At 31.5% G+C, this 17,697-nt stretch overlaps 1 protein-coding gene across 1 annotated transcript; it reads right to left on the bottom strand.

Moving 5' to 3' along the window:
• Positions 1 to 367: 367 nt before the first annotated feature.
• On the bottom strand, positions 368 to 6,770 carry LOC115984039 (mechanosensitive ion channel protein 10-like). Its single transcript, XM_031106917.1, has 5 exons — positions 5,534 to 6,770; positions 2,468 to 2,591; positions 1,727 to 2,020; positions 1,424 to 1,626; positions 368 to 1,049 (listed from the first exon to the last, which is right to left on the bottom strand). The coding sequence occupies exons 1-5, from the start codon at positions 6,733 to 6,735 to the stop codon at positions 779 to 781; spliced, it is 2,094 nt and encodes a 697-aa protein (XP_030962777.1). The 5' UTR covers positions 6,736 to 6,770; the 3' UTR covers positions 368 to 778.
• Between the last annotated feature and the right edge of the window lie 10,927 nt (positions 6,771 to 17,697).

Below are 17,697 nucleotides of genomic sequence, written 5' to 3'. Positions count from 1 at the left end.
TAGTTTGTTACACTCCTAAATTATAGGGTTTAAAATGTAATTTTTTTTTAAAATATTTCATTTCCTTTGATTCCTCCAAATTTTGGAGGAATTAAAAAATGAATTTACAAGGGAAGATAATTGCTCAAATTACTTTCACTAATAGCCCCTCAAGTCCTCCACTCGCCTCCATACAAAACAATTAAGCACTTCAAATTCAGTCAAGATACAATGTGTAAAATATCATATTAGCCTTGAATTGTTGATGGAGACTAATCGCAGGAACAATTAGAGTGGTTTAACTTTCTATATAATTTAGAAATTTACAAGCAGGCGGTTGCCCAAAAGATTGACTAAATTACTAATAACCAACAAGTTAAAGGCTGCATTTCATTCCAATACAAAACATGATACATTCTTAACATACATATCACAGAATTAATGGCAAATGTCAAGCGCAACATATGTCAGTCAAAGGGTTTAGGTCCAGTGCACTTTGAGTCAGATGGTGACATATGTTTAAAAGTGGACATATGTCATTATCTCAACGAGTTCGGCGCTATTGGACACTGAATCTAAGCCCTTGCAATTAGAGAACAATGTCACATTTATAATGAATCATTTCTCATCGAAAATCCACACAACAACACTGCAAAAATACCTTTATATCTTCTTTTAGCAAGTTGGTGGTGGGAGTGAAAATACTAGTGAATCAATCAAAATACAAACCCATCTATGATTCTCGGTAGAGAGAGAGAGAGGGAGAGAGATACAAGAGAACACTGACTTGAGCATATGTTTAAGATGGAATTGCCATTCCCCCATTGGTCACGCTGAATCGTGTGACATGTACCTCTTGAGGAAGAAAGTTGTATTTTATGCCAAGGTTTTCAAAAATCTTTTTTAATTCCAAGACTAGATCTGATCTTCGACTGTTCTTTTCCCCATAATTTTGATGGTTCATGGTGTGTTGAACACAAAGAGCCATCTTCATCTTGTCTACATTCTCAATCTCCCTCACTATCACAGCATGTTTCGGGCTCCAATGCTTTGGCTTACTTTCAAGGTATCTGCATCCAATAATAACATTTTTCACACAGATAAATCACTCTTGTAAGAGCTATGATTATGAACAATAAATATATATTGAAAAGATTAAGCACTCAGCATTCTCAAGGGCCAAATAAACTCAATGAACTTGAATATCAGCACATGTAAAAATAGTTAGTTGTTATAGTTCAAGCTTCAAAATTTTTCACTTCTCTAAATTTTTTATAGAATTTTGGGTTTTTATTTTACTTTATTTTATTTTTTGTTCATTTGTAACACATTTTGATATCCTTTAGCCTAGTTTGTAACTTTTGTGATTTTTTCCACTTACTTAGCAAGGCACTTGTGACTGCAGAAAACAATTTGGTGAAGGTAGATGCAATAAATCACTTACACTTGTATAGCCTTCTTCAGGGCATTAATATCATCTATATGAGTAGACACATCAATGGTGAAGTCAATAACATCGGCCATATCCGGACTTCTTCTGAAATTGCTGATTGGCTTCGTAAGAAGAACAGAGTTTGGGTAATATATTTTCTCATTATCATACCGTAGGAAGACTGTTGTCAATATATTCATCTCTTCAACAATCATCTGCATAGAAAATATTAATCATAGTGATAATAATGATAATAAATAGTATTAGTCGCATTCCATTTTCACAATAAAGTATACTTTCTAATTATTTTTTTACCTGTATGCCATCAACCACACATCGATCACCAACGTCAAAAGGGTGCATCACAAACACAAAAATGATGGACTCAAACATAGTTTTGCACATGTTTTGGAACATGAACCCCACAAGCAGTAGCTGAGATGTAACTACAAAGATCACCTTAGTTGTGGCCAAACCCATTACCAGAAGGGACACCACAGTTATAATTACAGTCACAATCGCGCTTGCCAACTTGTGAAGTTGCTGGACAGCCGTCTTGGTATCATTCAGGGAATGAGCTAAAGCTTTACGCTCAACATAGGCATGGACCTGACAATGTCAAATGCTTAGCAAAATATTTCAAGAGTACTAATTTCTTCTTCCTAGCTAGAAAAACAAATGTATGGTAAAAAAAGCAATTAGAATTCATTCATTTTCTTAAAAAGCCATAGTTAATAAATAAAGCTAAATTTGCATTGTAGTGGTTTTAGAGCAAATACTAGATTGAAACATTAAAATCGCGGGTATAACACATAAACAACAAACCACAAAATATTGTGGCTACATCTGTAGTACAACCAAGTTTAAATTGCATTGGTCCATCCATGTTCTCTAATGTCTAATCTAATATAGGAGCAGATCGTAATTCGAAGCTATGGTTGTCTTCACTAGGTAAACAAAGGAGCAAGCAGGGCAAGCAAACACATGTTGATAAATATTATATATTGGAAAAAGTGTTAACTTGATATATGTCAGGATTATTATTTTGAAGCTTACCACCCAGTTTCTGAATGAAGATTTTGTGATTCTTCCAGTTTCCAATGCTCCTTCAAAGAGAGGAAATATAGTGTGAACCTCCTCACTCTTCAAAAACTTTAGTAAATCTTCCTCGTCTATATATCTGTAATAGAAAAGAAAAACTAATGAATAAACATGCAAAAAGGAGAATTACTGAATTGTAGCATAAACATTGTAGAACGTAATTAATACTCACACAAGGGAAGGGAAATTTTTATTTTTTATTTTTTTTCATGTTTTCACAAACAATAATATTAAACTTGGAACATTTCTCTGCCTCTCCAGATCAGCATTCAAACGTCTCTATACAAGTTATTATCAAAGGAAAGAATAGAAAAGATCAAGGTAGACGTTCATATCTTCAACATGAGGTCACATGGAAAGAGGATTACAAAAGCTTCAAACATTAGGCAGTTTTTTAATCAGAAGGCATATAAGTTTCAACATGAGTCTCTTTATGAAAATTGAAACTCAATATAAAGATTCCAAAAGCCAAGACATTCTAAGGTTTCGAAATGACCAGCACTATATTTTGGAAAGGAATGGAGTACTGTTAGATTATGCCACGAATCTCTCTCTCTCTCTCTCAATCAAATCATAAGTCTCAAAATTTTTGAAAACCTACTGCTAAGTTACAAACCACCCAACTGTAAGAACACAATTTACTTCTCTATGTGACTTTTGTGGGTTTAATTAAGCATTAGATTATACAATCAGAGAAGTGCACAACATGTTATCCAGGCTTATCATTTATCATTTGAACTAATAAAAAAAGTACTGCATTATATGGTGTGCATCTTTTCTACCTGCTGAAAAATTTCAGGGGTCCAGTTAAAATTTTTAATTGCTGCTGGTGGTGAAAACTAATTCGAGCAGTTTCAAAGTTTAACGAGAAAAGGACCGTCAACTAAATTGTTGACTCCAGATTGACAGTGTACTGAATTGGAATTTTCTTTTTTAAACATCCAACATTTTAACTCATTTAAAAAAAGAAAGAGGAACCATTTAACAATGAATGAAGATATTAAAAATAAAGAACAAAATAATCAACATAGTTTCACAAAATTAGCCATATTGCATTTCAATTATACAATGATTGTACATTTTCCATGGAGTGAATTAAAACCCTATATGTTGTGTGAATATATTGATTAAAGACTGCTCAGCCATTCATAGCGGGCTGGCTCTCTTTATTTTTGTTTCTTTGGCTCCAACAAAAGTGACTTGGCTCTCACTTGTAAAAAGTAGGCAACCATAATGGAAGAGGATCAGTGGTCACCGGTCAGTGGAGGAAGATCTTCCACAATGGGGACAGAAGATACTGTTAAATTGTTAAAGGGCAGCCGTGAATACTGAATGCATGCTTAAGTGGACCATGTGGTCCATTGCATTGCAAAGGGCAAATCTCATTTACTCAAGCACGTGAAAAATATTGCTAGCTAGCACAATGTTGACAAAATGACAGTGGTACTAAGTACACCAAAGTACCATGTAGCCGATGTAGACACTGGAGAACATGTAGATACAGGTGCCATCAATCGGGACCAATAAAGATCACAACTCTTCCAGCTAGTGCATTAAATAAATAGAACAACGGTCCTGTTAATGTACTCTAAGAACATACGATAAACGATAGTATATTATTTTATAAAAAAATTTTATCTAAAATTGAAAAAATTGTCAAAACTTTTTTAATTCTTAATAAATTTTTTTTTAAAAATGGTATAACGTTAGTAAAATCTATAAAACAATCATTTTTCTCAAGACCAAAAAAAAAAAAATCCATGGGCCCCTTACTGACATGAGTCCATGAACAGTGATCACCACCAATGAAATATCCCATCAAATTGTTATTGAGAAAGCCCAAAATCGGTTGGTATTTTCAATTTTATTATCTTAATGAAAACCAATACTAGAGCAGGTTCAGTGTACAAGAAGCCCCTACAGAGTACTCTGGCAAAGAATTCAAAAGAGGTGTAGGAAGTAGGGACTGTGGTTGGAGTGGAACTAGATTTGAATCTTACCTAGTCAGGGAATAACAGAATTTCCATTCAAAAAAAAAAAAAACAGTATTTAAACAAGAAAATAAAAAAATAATTAATGTTTTATAAGCTTTTTTTTTTATTATTTCTTATAAAAATTGAGTAAAAATTTTTCTAAAATAAATTATTAACCAATATATTAAAAACACTCATTAGTATTATTCTTTAAATAAAAGAATGTTCTCTAGCAATCATTTTCTTCATTCTTGGGCCATGTAGTAATATGAGTAACGTGTCATTAACGTGTCAATGAGCAATCACTCACTCTACTCGTAAAAAATAAATAAATAAGGATTTTACTAATGTGTGCCCTAAAGGCACACATTAATTTCTATTTTTGGAAAAAATTTTCTTGAGAATTGAAAAAGTAATGACAGTTTTTTCAATTTCCGAAAAAATGTTTCCAAAAATAGAAAATTTAATGTGTGCCCTAAAGGCATACATTAACCGGACCCAATAAATAAAAAAGTAACCACCATCTTTGCATATTTGTCAGATGAGAATCATGTGAACCACAAGTGGGGGATGGACAGGTAATATGATGCGCATGTAATAGCACGATCAACCACCAGCGTGTAATGAATGATTGCTATAAAAATAATAAGAGAGAAAAAAAAAGAAGAATGATGGCTAGAGAAATGTAGGGATCCAGTGGTTTCCTGGGCCTCACAACATCAATAAAGGACCTTCACTTGAAAACAAGAGAGTCCATTTCATGATTCATATTAATATCAATAATGAAAAACTACACAAAATATGATATTTGGAAAATTATTTTATGGTTTGGATTTTATTCTTTAGGCGACAAAAAATATATTCAAGAGATTTAAACTGTTTACATATATTTTCAATTTTTAAATAAAATTACATGTATTTTAATATACTTTTACATTAACACATATTTTCAAAAAAACTGAAAAATATTATTCAACCAAACGGACACCAAAATTAAAATAAATAAATAAAAAAGAAAAAAATCGATAACTAGAGTGAGAAAACTCACTTGGCATCAGACTTTGCAACGTTCTTGAATACTCTCTGAGCACAATTCCTAGCCTCCCATTCACTATTAATCTCAGACTCAGCCTTGCCAAAATCATCAACAGTCCTTGAAATAGTAGACAAACCCGAGGACCTCACATAACTCACCAACCTCTTCACACTCCAAGCCGATGGCCTAGCCTCCGAGCTAAGCTTCCTCAGTCTCTCCATATCAATCCTCCTCGACCCATACTTCTTCGACCTTGTGAATGGATACGTCTGATCCCTCAGCCTCGCCGGCAATGTCTTCGACGCCTGTAATCTTCGACGAGGCAAGTCCCTCTCTTCCTCATCCAATGGAGGCCCAGATAGAGTTTCCAATATATAGTGATTAAACACACTCTCTTTCATTCGATCAAAGAATGTAGCAACATGAAAAGATGAAGCTAGGACTTTCACAAACACTATCTTTAACAACCATATTGTTGCCGCAATGAGAACCGCTATAAGAGTTCGAAACACCTTCATGAGGAACTTGTTTTGTTTGTGAAAATTAGGGAGCATGATCATCCATGCTATTAAGACAAGGCCAAGCCAAACACAGTTTTGGAAACTCTTACGCAAACCATAGACAAAGTATAGTACTTTTTCTCTAAGCATGAAGTTTCTTTCAATGAGAAATACAATAAACCCCACTACCCAACCAGAGAAAAGGCGACCACAGAATACCACCATGACCATTAAGCACCATTTCCATATCTCTAAACCCCACTTTTTCTCATATTTAAGAGAAGGTTGTGTGAGAGAACATACCAGACAAGTCATTATAATGAGAAACAATGCCCATTCAATCACAGCTCTCTTATTTATCTTCCTTTTCCTTTTCTTTCTGTACTTGCCTTGTGCTTCATCATCTTCTTCGTTTTCGTCTTCCTTTTCATACCACTCTTCATCATCGTCATCTGTGGACGACGTGTCGCCGTGGGGATTTAAGTATTGGAGTTCTTCGGATTCTTGGATTGTTCTTGGTGGAAGAGGATAGCTGATCTCTTCAAAACGTGATCTTGGTTTGGAAAAGTTTAAGCGCTTAACGGTTTTGGTTCTTGTTGTGGGTTGGGACAGTGGATCATCATTGGAGTCTTTCTGGGGTGACTGTTTGAGCTTGGGATCTGGGTGTTCTATATTGAGGACTACATGGTCTGTGTTGCTTTTTTGGACCTCCATGACTGTAAGTACTCTCTGAGAGAGTGAGTGAGAGAGATGTCTGGGAATGAGGGTTTGTACTTTTTTTTATAGTTAAGGAAGGAAAATTATTAAAGGCAAAGCAATAATAAGCACAAAACAACAGACGAAACGTAAAAGGTGGAGCCTATATTTTTTCCTTTTTAAGCTTTTATGTCTTCCAGATACTTCACCAATGTCCCTCAGGGTGTTGAATACCGATTATTTTGTTAAAATTAAAAAATTATTGCTAAAAATATTGTAAATAATAGTAAAAGTTAGCTGAAATATTATAGTTGAACCATAAATAGTGTCAAAAGGTATACTAAGACCCGTAAATAATAACAAAAATAAATTAAATAGTGAAATAATTTTAATTTTTCATTTCAATCTAAACACACACTCAATGCTTTTTCATTTTAATTTTTCCTTCGTTCTTTGCTTTTTGATCAATACTTTATATAAATTACCTTAGTGCTCTAACGAGATAGGTTAATGGTGAAAGAAAAATCAATCGAGGTTAAAGTAAAGTGAGATAATTAACAATAATGATGATGATGGATTCTTATGCAATTATGGGGTGGCAGTCACACTAACATATATTTTATATATCAATATGTTATATTATATTTAGCACATATCGATAACCATCGGATCTTATAACCTAGTGGTACCCGGTATCATGTGTATCTATGAGTTCGGGGTTTCTATTTCCCATAATTACCTAGCAAAAAAAAAAAATGTCAATCTTTGATTATAATTTTAAGAGATTTACTAACATATGTTCTTAGTAAAATTATTTTTAAAAACTTTTTATGAAAAAAAAAATGACTAATTTTTTTGACAATTTTTTCAATTTTTCATAATTTTTTTTAAAAAATAGATAATTAATATATATCCTAAGAGTACACATTGACCACACCCTAATTTTAATACTCCAAATTTTTTTATTAAAATTAAAATTAATCACTTGGTTGGAGTTCAGAAGTCTTATGGAGGGACATTCACACATATGTCCCTCCATAAGCACTTGGTGGTTTCTATGTCAAGTCGCATTCCCAATCTCTTGAAAACTCATTTAAAGCAAGGTAGTAGGAACATGCCTCTTGGTTTGAGGCCATGTGGACTAAAGATCAAGCCAGTAATGAATGGGTCTCATTGTTTTAAACTGGCTAGAGAAATTCAGAAAGCTAAGTATAACCTAAAGAGGTGGTATAGAACCATTTTGGATACACCAGAACAAGAATCATGGAGCTTTGAGAATGATATTGAAGTTTTGCAAAGCAAGGATCCCACTCAAGAGATGGAGAAAATTAAGCAGCACAGCCTAGAATTAGATAATTGGCTGGAAAACGAGGAGTTGTGCTGGAAGCAGAAGTCAAGAGAATTATGGATACGAGAAAAGGATTGAAATTCCAAGTTCTTCCATCTTTTTACTCTAATCCAAAGGAGAAGGAACAATCTAACATAAATTAGAGAGAGTTAGAGAGAAGGAATGAGACCAGATTGCCAAACAGGGAGGAGATTTGTGGACTATTATACATGTAAATTCCAAGAGGTGTTTAGTACCTCTTCACCTCAAGCTTCAATGCTAGAGGATTTAATTGACCCTTGTATATCAAAACTTGAGAATAAAGTACTCACCAGAGTTCCATCAGAAGATGAAATTAGAAATGTGTTATTTGAGATAAACCCAATCAAATCCCTTGACCCAGATGGAATGCCTAGACTGTTCTATAGAAATTATTAGCTAACTAGTTGTCCGTGCGATATAGATAATATTGTAATATTTTGTGTAAAATGGTTTTGCAGAATGTTGCATATATATTATAGCGTAATTTTATTAGTATTGAGTTCACTGTAAGAAGCAACAAAAAATAAAATAAAAAATTACTCATAAGGGTTTCGGCAACTTAATGGTGGTGGGAGGTCAATATGACGATGGTTACGACCCCTCAAATTCTTCTTTTTTCCTTCTCTTACAAATGTTTTTTCAATCATAGGTCTTTTATTTTGGTAATAGTGAAACAATGTGATAAGGCAAAAATGAATCAACCCCTTGCAAATTAAGTAATTACACGAGTTAATTAATTAGTCAAATTACATGCAATAGCATGGTAGCACAAATAAATCACCAAATAACTAAATGCAGTGGAAATTAAATTTGACACAGGAGATTTGTTTACGAATGGGGAAAACTACCGAGGCAAAATCCTACCAAGTGAATTTAATGTCACCACTCCTAATAATCCACTATTATCAATCACAAGTGGTTACAAATATAAGAAATCTTACCAAACCCTTTGGCTTATCCCAAAATACCAACTTACAGTTGAACCCTTACCTTAATACCTAATTAGACTTGTATAGTAGCGGCAATCTCTCCATTCAATGCATAAATCCTAGTACGTGACTAACCAATAATGCACAGATCCCAGTACGTGACTAACTCACCAACTTGAAAAAGATTTTTGGCTGCAAAGTTTTTTAGTTCATCAACAATGAAGATCAGGAAGCTCTTTGGTCACAAAACCCTTGACGTACAAACGCAGTAGTTTCTTTAGAGAGAATGATGAACTAAGGCAATTTCTGGCTCCGGTCACATACAATGCATGTATTATTCTTGTATCACTTTATAATAGTCCTTAAAATAATCCTTATACAAATACTTAAGGATATGCATGTAATCAAATCTAAAAAGTCTGATTTCGTAATTCTCGACAAATACAGGTTGTGTCGAGCTTCTGCGTTAAATCTCAATAGAAAGGATTCTATTGAGCTTTAATGAACATCACTTCCTTCACTTGTTTCTTGGTCAGACTTGCATGATTTCAATTCTTAACTTGAACACTCATTTCTTGAAGTACTAAACTCATCCTAGATCTACCCAAATACAAGTAAAGTGCGTTTTGTCACAGGATTAGCCAATTACATAAATATGTCCCTAACACAGTGCATTTCATTTAACAATCCACAACATTTTTGTGTCTCTCTATCTCTCCCCAATGCCTTATTTGGTAGTTATATTAGTCCTTAATTTATTTTTTTCTTTAGTTTTTAATACTCAAATGCGGGTATGCTAAAAGACATGAAGAATGATTTTTTTTTTTCTTTTTGATAAAAAGGTAAGCGACATGAAGAACAGATAAATGTGTGGTGTAAGTTTAGGTAATTAATGAGAGATTAATGAGATAATAGTAAAAATAAGTTAACATTATATTTTTGGTAACTATAAAAAAATCTTAATAAGAAAAGATAAAAAATGGTTGTGTAAAATTATAGTACCATATGGTAGGAGCTCAAGCAATCTCGCATGAGATCTTTGCTTTTATATATATATATATATATATATATATATATAGATGGGTTTAAGTTATACCTGGTGTAACTTCACAAGAGTTACACCTGGTATAACTTCATAAGAGTTACACATTTTTTGAACCATTGATTTGTATTAGATTTAAGGGTAAAAAAACACTCATAGTCATGTATTTATTGTTCCTTAGAAATTAGTAACTAAGACATTAATTATTCTAATTAAAAATAGAAAAATAAAAAACAGCATTAACTCTCTACTCTCCATCATCTTCATCTTCTCTCCCTCTCTCACATGGTCTTGTGTTCTATCTTGTGGGCGTCAATTGTGGGCTTCAAGACAAGAAAGGCAATAGCAATTGAAGTTTTGTTCAGTTGTTAAGTTTGCAATTTAAAAAATGATTTTGGATTTTTTAGTTGTGTTCCTGTTTTGCTTAAATAATTCTCAATCCGAATTAAAATTATTCCAAAGTTCATGAATGGTGTCGTTAAGTACTTGGTAAAGGACATAAAGTCCTTATCTTATGCTAGAATTTTCGTAAAATGATGAAACTTCAATCCTTATCCGATTCAAGTTAGTTGTGGTTGCACTATTTTAGTTATATATATATATATATATATATATATTGATTGATTTGTTGGCAATCAATTAGTAGCTGTTATTTAAAGTTTCTTTAGGAATGGGTGGCTCCTTAAAGAGTTTAACAATACCTTTATCACTCTAATCCCAAAAGGTCCAAGGTGCTCATAACTTCAACCAGTTTTAGTCGATTAAAGAGCATTTGATTCACTGTAATGTGCCCCTGATATGATGCACATTATGATAATGTGACATTATGGTTTTTGGTCTATTTTATTTTTTCTAACATTATCATAATCTAACATTAAGGTAATATATCGCATTACCTTAATCTCATCACTTTCCTAAATAATATAATATTGTATTCTTGTATTGAGATTATATTAATGTAATATTAAAATAATGTGATATTACGGTATAATTTAATATCACTGTGAACCAAACGCCCTCCTATTTTATGCAACTAGTAAGTTGCCCATGCGATACATGGATAATTTTACGATATTTTATGTAAAACAATTTTGAATAATATTGTACATAAATTATAAGTAAAAAGTAAACTAAATTGGAGTAAAGAAACATGTACATTTTGAGATATTAAAAATTGGTTTAGTTGCTTTACTGCATATTTGTAACCTTCTTAAGGTAATATTATAAATTTTTTTTTAAATCATGAAACTCAAAATAAATACAAAAGAGTGACGGGACCACAAAAATAAACTAATTTGTGTTGTGTTCACATATTTTATACTATGAAATAAAAGTATACCCAATTCATTGACTGTCTTCCACTCATCGATAGTGCGACATTAAGACATGGTGTGGGCAAGTATGTATGCATGTGTCTTATAAATGATTTAAAATTAAATCATGATAGAATATGATTTTATATTGCGCACCAAATATTCTTTTTACTTATACCCAAAACAAAAACTAATTAACCAAATAACCTAAACCTAAATCATATTTAAGCCTCTAATTTAAAAAGAAAAAAAGATTACCCGTAGGGGTTTCGGTGTCTTGATAGTAGTGGGAGGCTAGTATAACGAAGATGGTGACCCCTCAGATTCCTATTTCTCTCTCTCTCAAATGTTTTGTTAGTCTCAGGTATTTTATTTTGATAATATATAGTGAAAAAGTGTATTTTATTTAACAATCCACAATATTTTTGTCTCTCTATCTCTCTCTAGAGTCTTATCTTGTTAGTTATTACTATTAGTCTTTACTTTTTTTTTTTTTAAAGAAAAAAAAATACTAAAACAGTGAGTATGCTAAATGACATGAAGAATAGTAAAAGGTGTGGTGTAAGCTTAGGCAATTAATGAGATATTAATGAGACAACAATAAAATAAGATAATGTGAACTTTTGGGTAACAATTTAAAAAATAAATAAATAAATAAATGAAAGAGGTAAAAAAAAGGCTAAATGCAAAATTAGAGTGCCATTTGGCAGGACCTCATACACTCTTGCATGAGATCTCTGAGAGAGAGACATTTTGTAACAACTTTTATTCTACAATATTCCTCCAAATTTTTTTTTTTTTTTTTTACTCATTCCTTGAACTGAATAATTATAATGGTGATGTATGTGCAATTTATAATTGTTGTTTCACTGCATATTTATAGCCTTCTCAATGTAAGATTATTATTATTTTTTTTAAATCATGAAACCAAAAATAAATACAAAAGAGTAACAGGACCATGAAAATCAAATAATTTGTGTTATCTTCACATATTTAATACTATGAAATAAAAGTATGTCCAACTCTCTCACTATGTTCCACTCATTAATAGTGCGACATTTAAACATGGTGTGGGCAAGTGTGTATGCACATGTCTTATAGATGATTTAAAACCAGGGTAGAATATGGTTTTACATTGTGTACCAAATATTCTCTCTACTTACATACCCAAAATAAAAACTATCCAACCAAATTACCCAAACATAAATCATATTTATCCCCTAATTAAAAAGAAAAAAAAATACCCATAGGGGGTTTCAATGTCTTGATGGTGGTGGGAGGCCAATATGATAGAGGCGTCAGCCCCTCAGATTTCTCTTTCTCTATCTTTCAAATGTTTTGTCAATCTTAGGTTTTTTATAGTGAAACAATGTGTTTTAATTTTGTAGTGAAATAATGCGTTTTATTTAACAATCCACAACATTTTTGTGTCTCTCTATCTCTCTCCAATGCCTTATCTAGTTAGTTATTACTATTAATCCTTAATTATTATTTTTTTGCTTTTTTAAAAATATTAAAATGGTGGGTATGCTGAAAGACATGAAAAAGAGAGAAATGTGTGATATAAGCTTAGACAATTAATGAGAGACTAATGAGATAATAGTAAAATAAGTTAATATAAACTTTTGGGTAACAGTTAAAAAAAAAAAAAAAAAGACTTAATGAAAGAGGTAAAAAAATACTAAATGCAAAATTAGAACGTCACTTGGCAAGACCTCATGCACTCCCGCATAAGATCTCTGCTTATATATTTATATTTATATATATATATATATATATATACACACACACACATTGATGATTCATGATTATTCCTTTATAACTCCTAATCACTAATCAACATAAATCTCAAAAAACTTTGTGATAAGACTTTATCATACATACAAAATAAGCATAGATTTTTTTTTTATCTTTATTTAAAAAAAAAAAAAAAGGATATTGCGATTGTGTTCATCCTTATAAGAATTTAAGCATAGATTAAATTTTCGTTATTTTTGAAAATTTTTCTTTGATTCCTTTATAATTTATACATTGTGTTGGTTTAAATGAATTTTTTCTCAAGTTTTTAGAGGATGGACTTTAGATAAGATGTTCAACTTTTATACGTCAAGCATTAATTGTAAGTCTTGTACAAGGAACAAATAGAGATAAGAAATTAAGAATATGTTCCATTCCTTAACTTGATTTGTCTAGACATCAATTTTTTTTCTTGACAAAAGTCCGACTTATTTTAGGCGGAAGTTTCCTTGATTATTACTTGTATACGAAATTCCAGGATCATTAAATTGGAATAGGTCCCTTACTAACCTAACCAATTGGAATAGGATGAAATTTCTTCTCATCCACACTAAACGTTGTATACACTGCAATTTTTTTTTGCACCTCATAATGATACGTTGTTGATAAGTGTCATCCAAGTCCAACATGATTGAGAGTTTTAATTAAGACTATAACTCAGAAGCTTTACTATTCAATGCTTTGCGAGAAAAATTAAACACTCATTTGGTGTAAGAGGAGACTATGAAATTTGACACTGTATACATTGGGGTTTGTTTTTTATGTTGTGAAATTGTTGTAGGTACTAAAAATTCTAGTTTAATTAGTTGGCAAGTCATATTCTTTAATCGGAAAAGTTTACGATGGAAAACTTTTATGTTCCTACAATAAATGTTTTGGAGAGAAAATTTTTAACTCCCTCATCCCATTGGGACCCCCCTATTTATACAAAGGAAAAATGGTCTAATATTCCTAAGTGTGACTTAGTTACATGGAATTTTTGTGCAATTGTGCCTAGATTTCTTTTAAAATTTTAATTATAATTTTAAACTCTAATTTGGTGATTTTTATATGATTTTTGTGGTTTGATTTTGATTCAGTAAAGACATATTAGCCAATAGAAACAAAAGTAGAGCTATTAAAGAAATATGTACTTTCAGATTAGCAATTACAGATGGCTAATGCTGCATTGTCATTTGTGGTTGTGGTATGAATAAGTGGTATGTTGTTTGGGCGACTGATTGAGGCAAAGCAATTAACCATATTCAAAGGGATTAGCAACTTTTTCTTTCTTCTTTACCAGATGTTTGGGCAATTGCCTTTTTCACATATGCTCAAGTGAAGTACCCATTAGGATTTCCCATAATTATGATAAACATATTAATTTTTTAAAGAGAATTTCTATATTTATTAAATGAGATATATATATATATATATGTGTGTGTGTGTGTGTGTGTGTGTGTGTGTCGAGGGTCATGTACCTAAATTGGCACCTCCCCATACGTGTGTGTATGTTCAAATTGTGAGAGTCAGGGAAAATATGTTCAAATTGCGAGGCTAGCAGCATATTGTAATTATTTCTAAATTTAAAAAAAAAAAAAGATATAGAGATATATATTGTTTTCCTTGAGCTAAAGCAGTTGCGATGGAAGTGTGGAGTGGATGGTTTTTTTTTTTTTTTTTTAGTCCTTGAGTATTTTGGATTGTTTCAAATGAGTAATGGCTCCTCTTAGGCTCCTAAAATTTTTGGTTTAGTGATTTTGCTACCTATAACTTTGATTCTTCTTTACCTAATAAAGTTTAGAATTTTTTGTAAGTACATTTTTTCTTCAAGAAAATGAATCGAAATCTCCCGTCATGTTCATGCTTATGTTAATGTTCATATTTGTATCTTTTGCAATACTCAATAAGTTTTTTACTCATTTTGTGAATTATCAATTGTAGTTAAGAAAAAAAAAGTATAAACACAATACTATTCAATTAAACTAACGTGAAAAATTAAATCTATTAAATTAAAAAAAAAATGGACAAGAAAATGAAATTTCACAAAAGAATTTCTTAAATAGAATTAAAATAATTTTTACTCAATATTGTTTATCAAGCAATCATGTACTAACTAACAACATTCCAATCATTACGTGCATAACAAGGTGATGAAAGGGTCGTTCAGTTTATTTAAGAAATGTGATCTAGCTAATAGAAATTAAAAAAATACAATAACTTTCATGCGTAGTCATGAATTATACCTTTATGTATATCTTATGCATTTTATGAGTTTTATTTTATATATATGTATTACATAAAATTAACAAAATTTATCATAAAACCCTTCATTGTATTTTTTTAAATCACTACATAAAAATGAAAGAACTTTTTTTCCAAAAAAAAAATGTTCTCCAGTCATAATATTTACAAAAAAAAAAAAAAAAAAATCATACAAAAAAAAATTGTGTAACGCACAAGCCAACAACTAGTCTATATATAAAATTATAGCCAAAACTGAGAGAAAATACAATTAGAATCTAAATTGGATTCCAATTGTTGTCTAATTTTGCGCCACATGTCCAATTTAAGGTTAAAAAAAAAAATTTTGATTCCCAATAGCAATGGACTCACCATTCCAAATACATTGCTATATACAAACTTTTTTTTTTATGAGATAGTTTTTTTGATGAGATGGTAGCTCCTAAAAAAGGGCCATATATGGGACTATGATTTCATGAACAACATGTAATTTTAAATAGAGTGATGGTAGGTTGCCATACATACATACATACATAAATACATACATATATAGCAAAAACTGAGAGAAAATTTAATTAAATTCTAAATTGGTGTCTAATTTTGTATCACGTGTCTCATCTAATTTTTAAATTTGTGTGTCAAGTGAATTATTAGGTGCAAAAATCAAAGAGTCTATATTCAATTAGATTCTAAATTGAATTTTAATTGGAGTTCAATTTTGCGTCATGTATCCCATCTAATATTTTAATTTTTGTAGCAAGTGAATTATTTCATACAAAAACCAAAGTGTCTAGATCCAAATAGATTCTAAATCATATAAATATATATATATAATTGTGATCATTTTTAAATGTACATGTGCATATACACGGCATTACACACTACTTTTATTAAATGAATGTATTTGTGGGGTACAGAAATTTAAATAAGGTAATAGTGCCACATGTCATACCCATGGCTGAGGAGGCCATTACTGTGCCAAGGAGTCCATGCACTCGGACGGTAAAACCGAAGGAGGGCCATACTGGGGAGGAAGAGTTTCAAAAAGGAGGTTAGCCCTGACATGATTAGAGGGATGGAGGCTGCCACCAAATTTATTGCGTCTCACCAAACCCCTTGGCTGCATTTATGTGGAGAAGACCCTTGAATAGTGCTGTCTTAGTTGCCGCAACTCACAGAAGACTGGGGAGGGCGTTTGATGGGACAAGCATTCGAGTAGTGGCTTGCATAGTCAACAAATGAAGGGCCAAGATCAGCCAAAAAAGGATATATAATGTGAGGGATCCTCCAGGGATGGGGGATCGGGAAATCGATAGAGAAAACACTGTAGCAACAAGAATCAAAATTATATCCAAGTTTAAAAGAAATATACTCAAGAACCACTCTCATTGGACTTTGCCGAGGAAGGCTCTCTTTGCACAGAGTTTGTTTTTCTTTACTTTCTTACTATCTTTAATCCACTATGCATGTTGTTCGATCCATTGAAGCCTAGTCTTTAAGCCCACTCTCTAAAAATTCATTATGTTGGGCTCTTTGGGCTTGAATCCTTCTACCTTTTGGGCTCAAGACTCAAACCCTACCCCTATAGAATCAATTTTTAAACACAAAATAGAAAAATAATTAGAAAATTGATTTATTACCTTGTTTGACATGACACGAATTATATTCATTACCATGTTAGTTTACAAGATTTATATAATATAATTGGTAATAACTTTAACTTCTTAAAAAAAGGATAATGTAAAAAATTGACATTTGGCTCTTGTTTTTTTTTTTTTTCATTTTAATTAGGTAAATAGTATGTTTTTTAGATAATGTTCATGAGCACTTTAACTAAAAAGTAAAGACTTAAACCCCATTTGGTTGCCGAGAAAGTAGAGGCAAAGAAAAGAAAAGAAATTTTCAATTTTTGCTAATAAAATGACATCTTATTTACTTATGGAGATGCAATTAATTTACTTTCTAATTAAGGACACGTGATAATTCAAAGGATAGCTTAGATGGCATAAAAATATTATTTTGATATTAATGTTAGATACATCAATTCTTTTCATGTACCGCTTAATAATAAGGATTATTTTGACAAAATACCAAAAGTTTAGAAACAAAATTGACACGTTTAAAATGTTAAAAACCATTTTGATACATAGTACAAGTGTTAAAGACTAAAACAATTAAACATGTTTTATTATATATTTTTATTAAAGATTAAATTCTATAAGGATGTGGTTTAAAACCCAAGTTTTACACCTTCTAATTCCAATATGCCACATCATCTTATCACGTATTAAAGAATAAGAACAACCA

This window comes from Quercus lobata, chromosome 4 (genome assembly GCF_001633185.2).
Source record: "Quercus lobata isolate SW786 chromosome 4, ValleyOak3.0 Primary Assembly, whole genome shotgun sequence".
Classification (NCBI taxonomy): domain Eukaryota; kingdom Viridiplantae; phylum Streptophyta; class Magnoliopsida; order Fagales; family Fagaceae; genus Quercus; species Quercus lobata.
This window is presented reverse-complemented; position numbering and strand designations above follow the sequence as displayed.

What these genes read in the sequence shown, in the direction of transcription:
- LOC115984039 (XM_031106917.1), bottom strand. Translation starts at nt 6,735, where the DNA reads ATGGAGGTCCAAAAAAGCAACACAGACCATGTAGTCCTCAATATAGAA. An exon ending in GTTGCAAAGTCTGATGCCAA is followed by an intron (nt 2,592 to 5,533) that starts GTGAGTTTTCTC and finishes TTTCTATTACAG; the next exon opens with ATATATAGACGAGGAAGATT. An exon ending in GTGTGGTTGATGGCATACAG is followed by an intron (nt 1,627 to 1,726) that starts GTAAAAAAATAA and finishes TTTTCTATGCAG; the next exon opens with ATGATTGTTGAAGAGATGAA.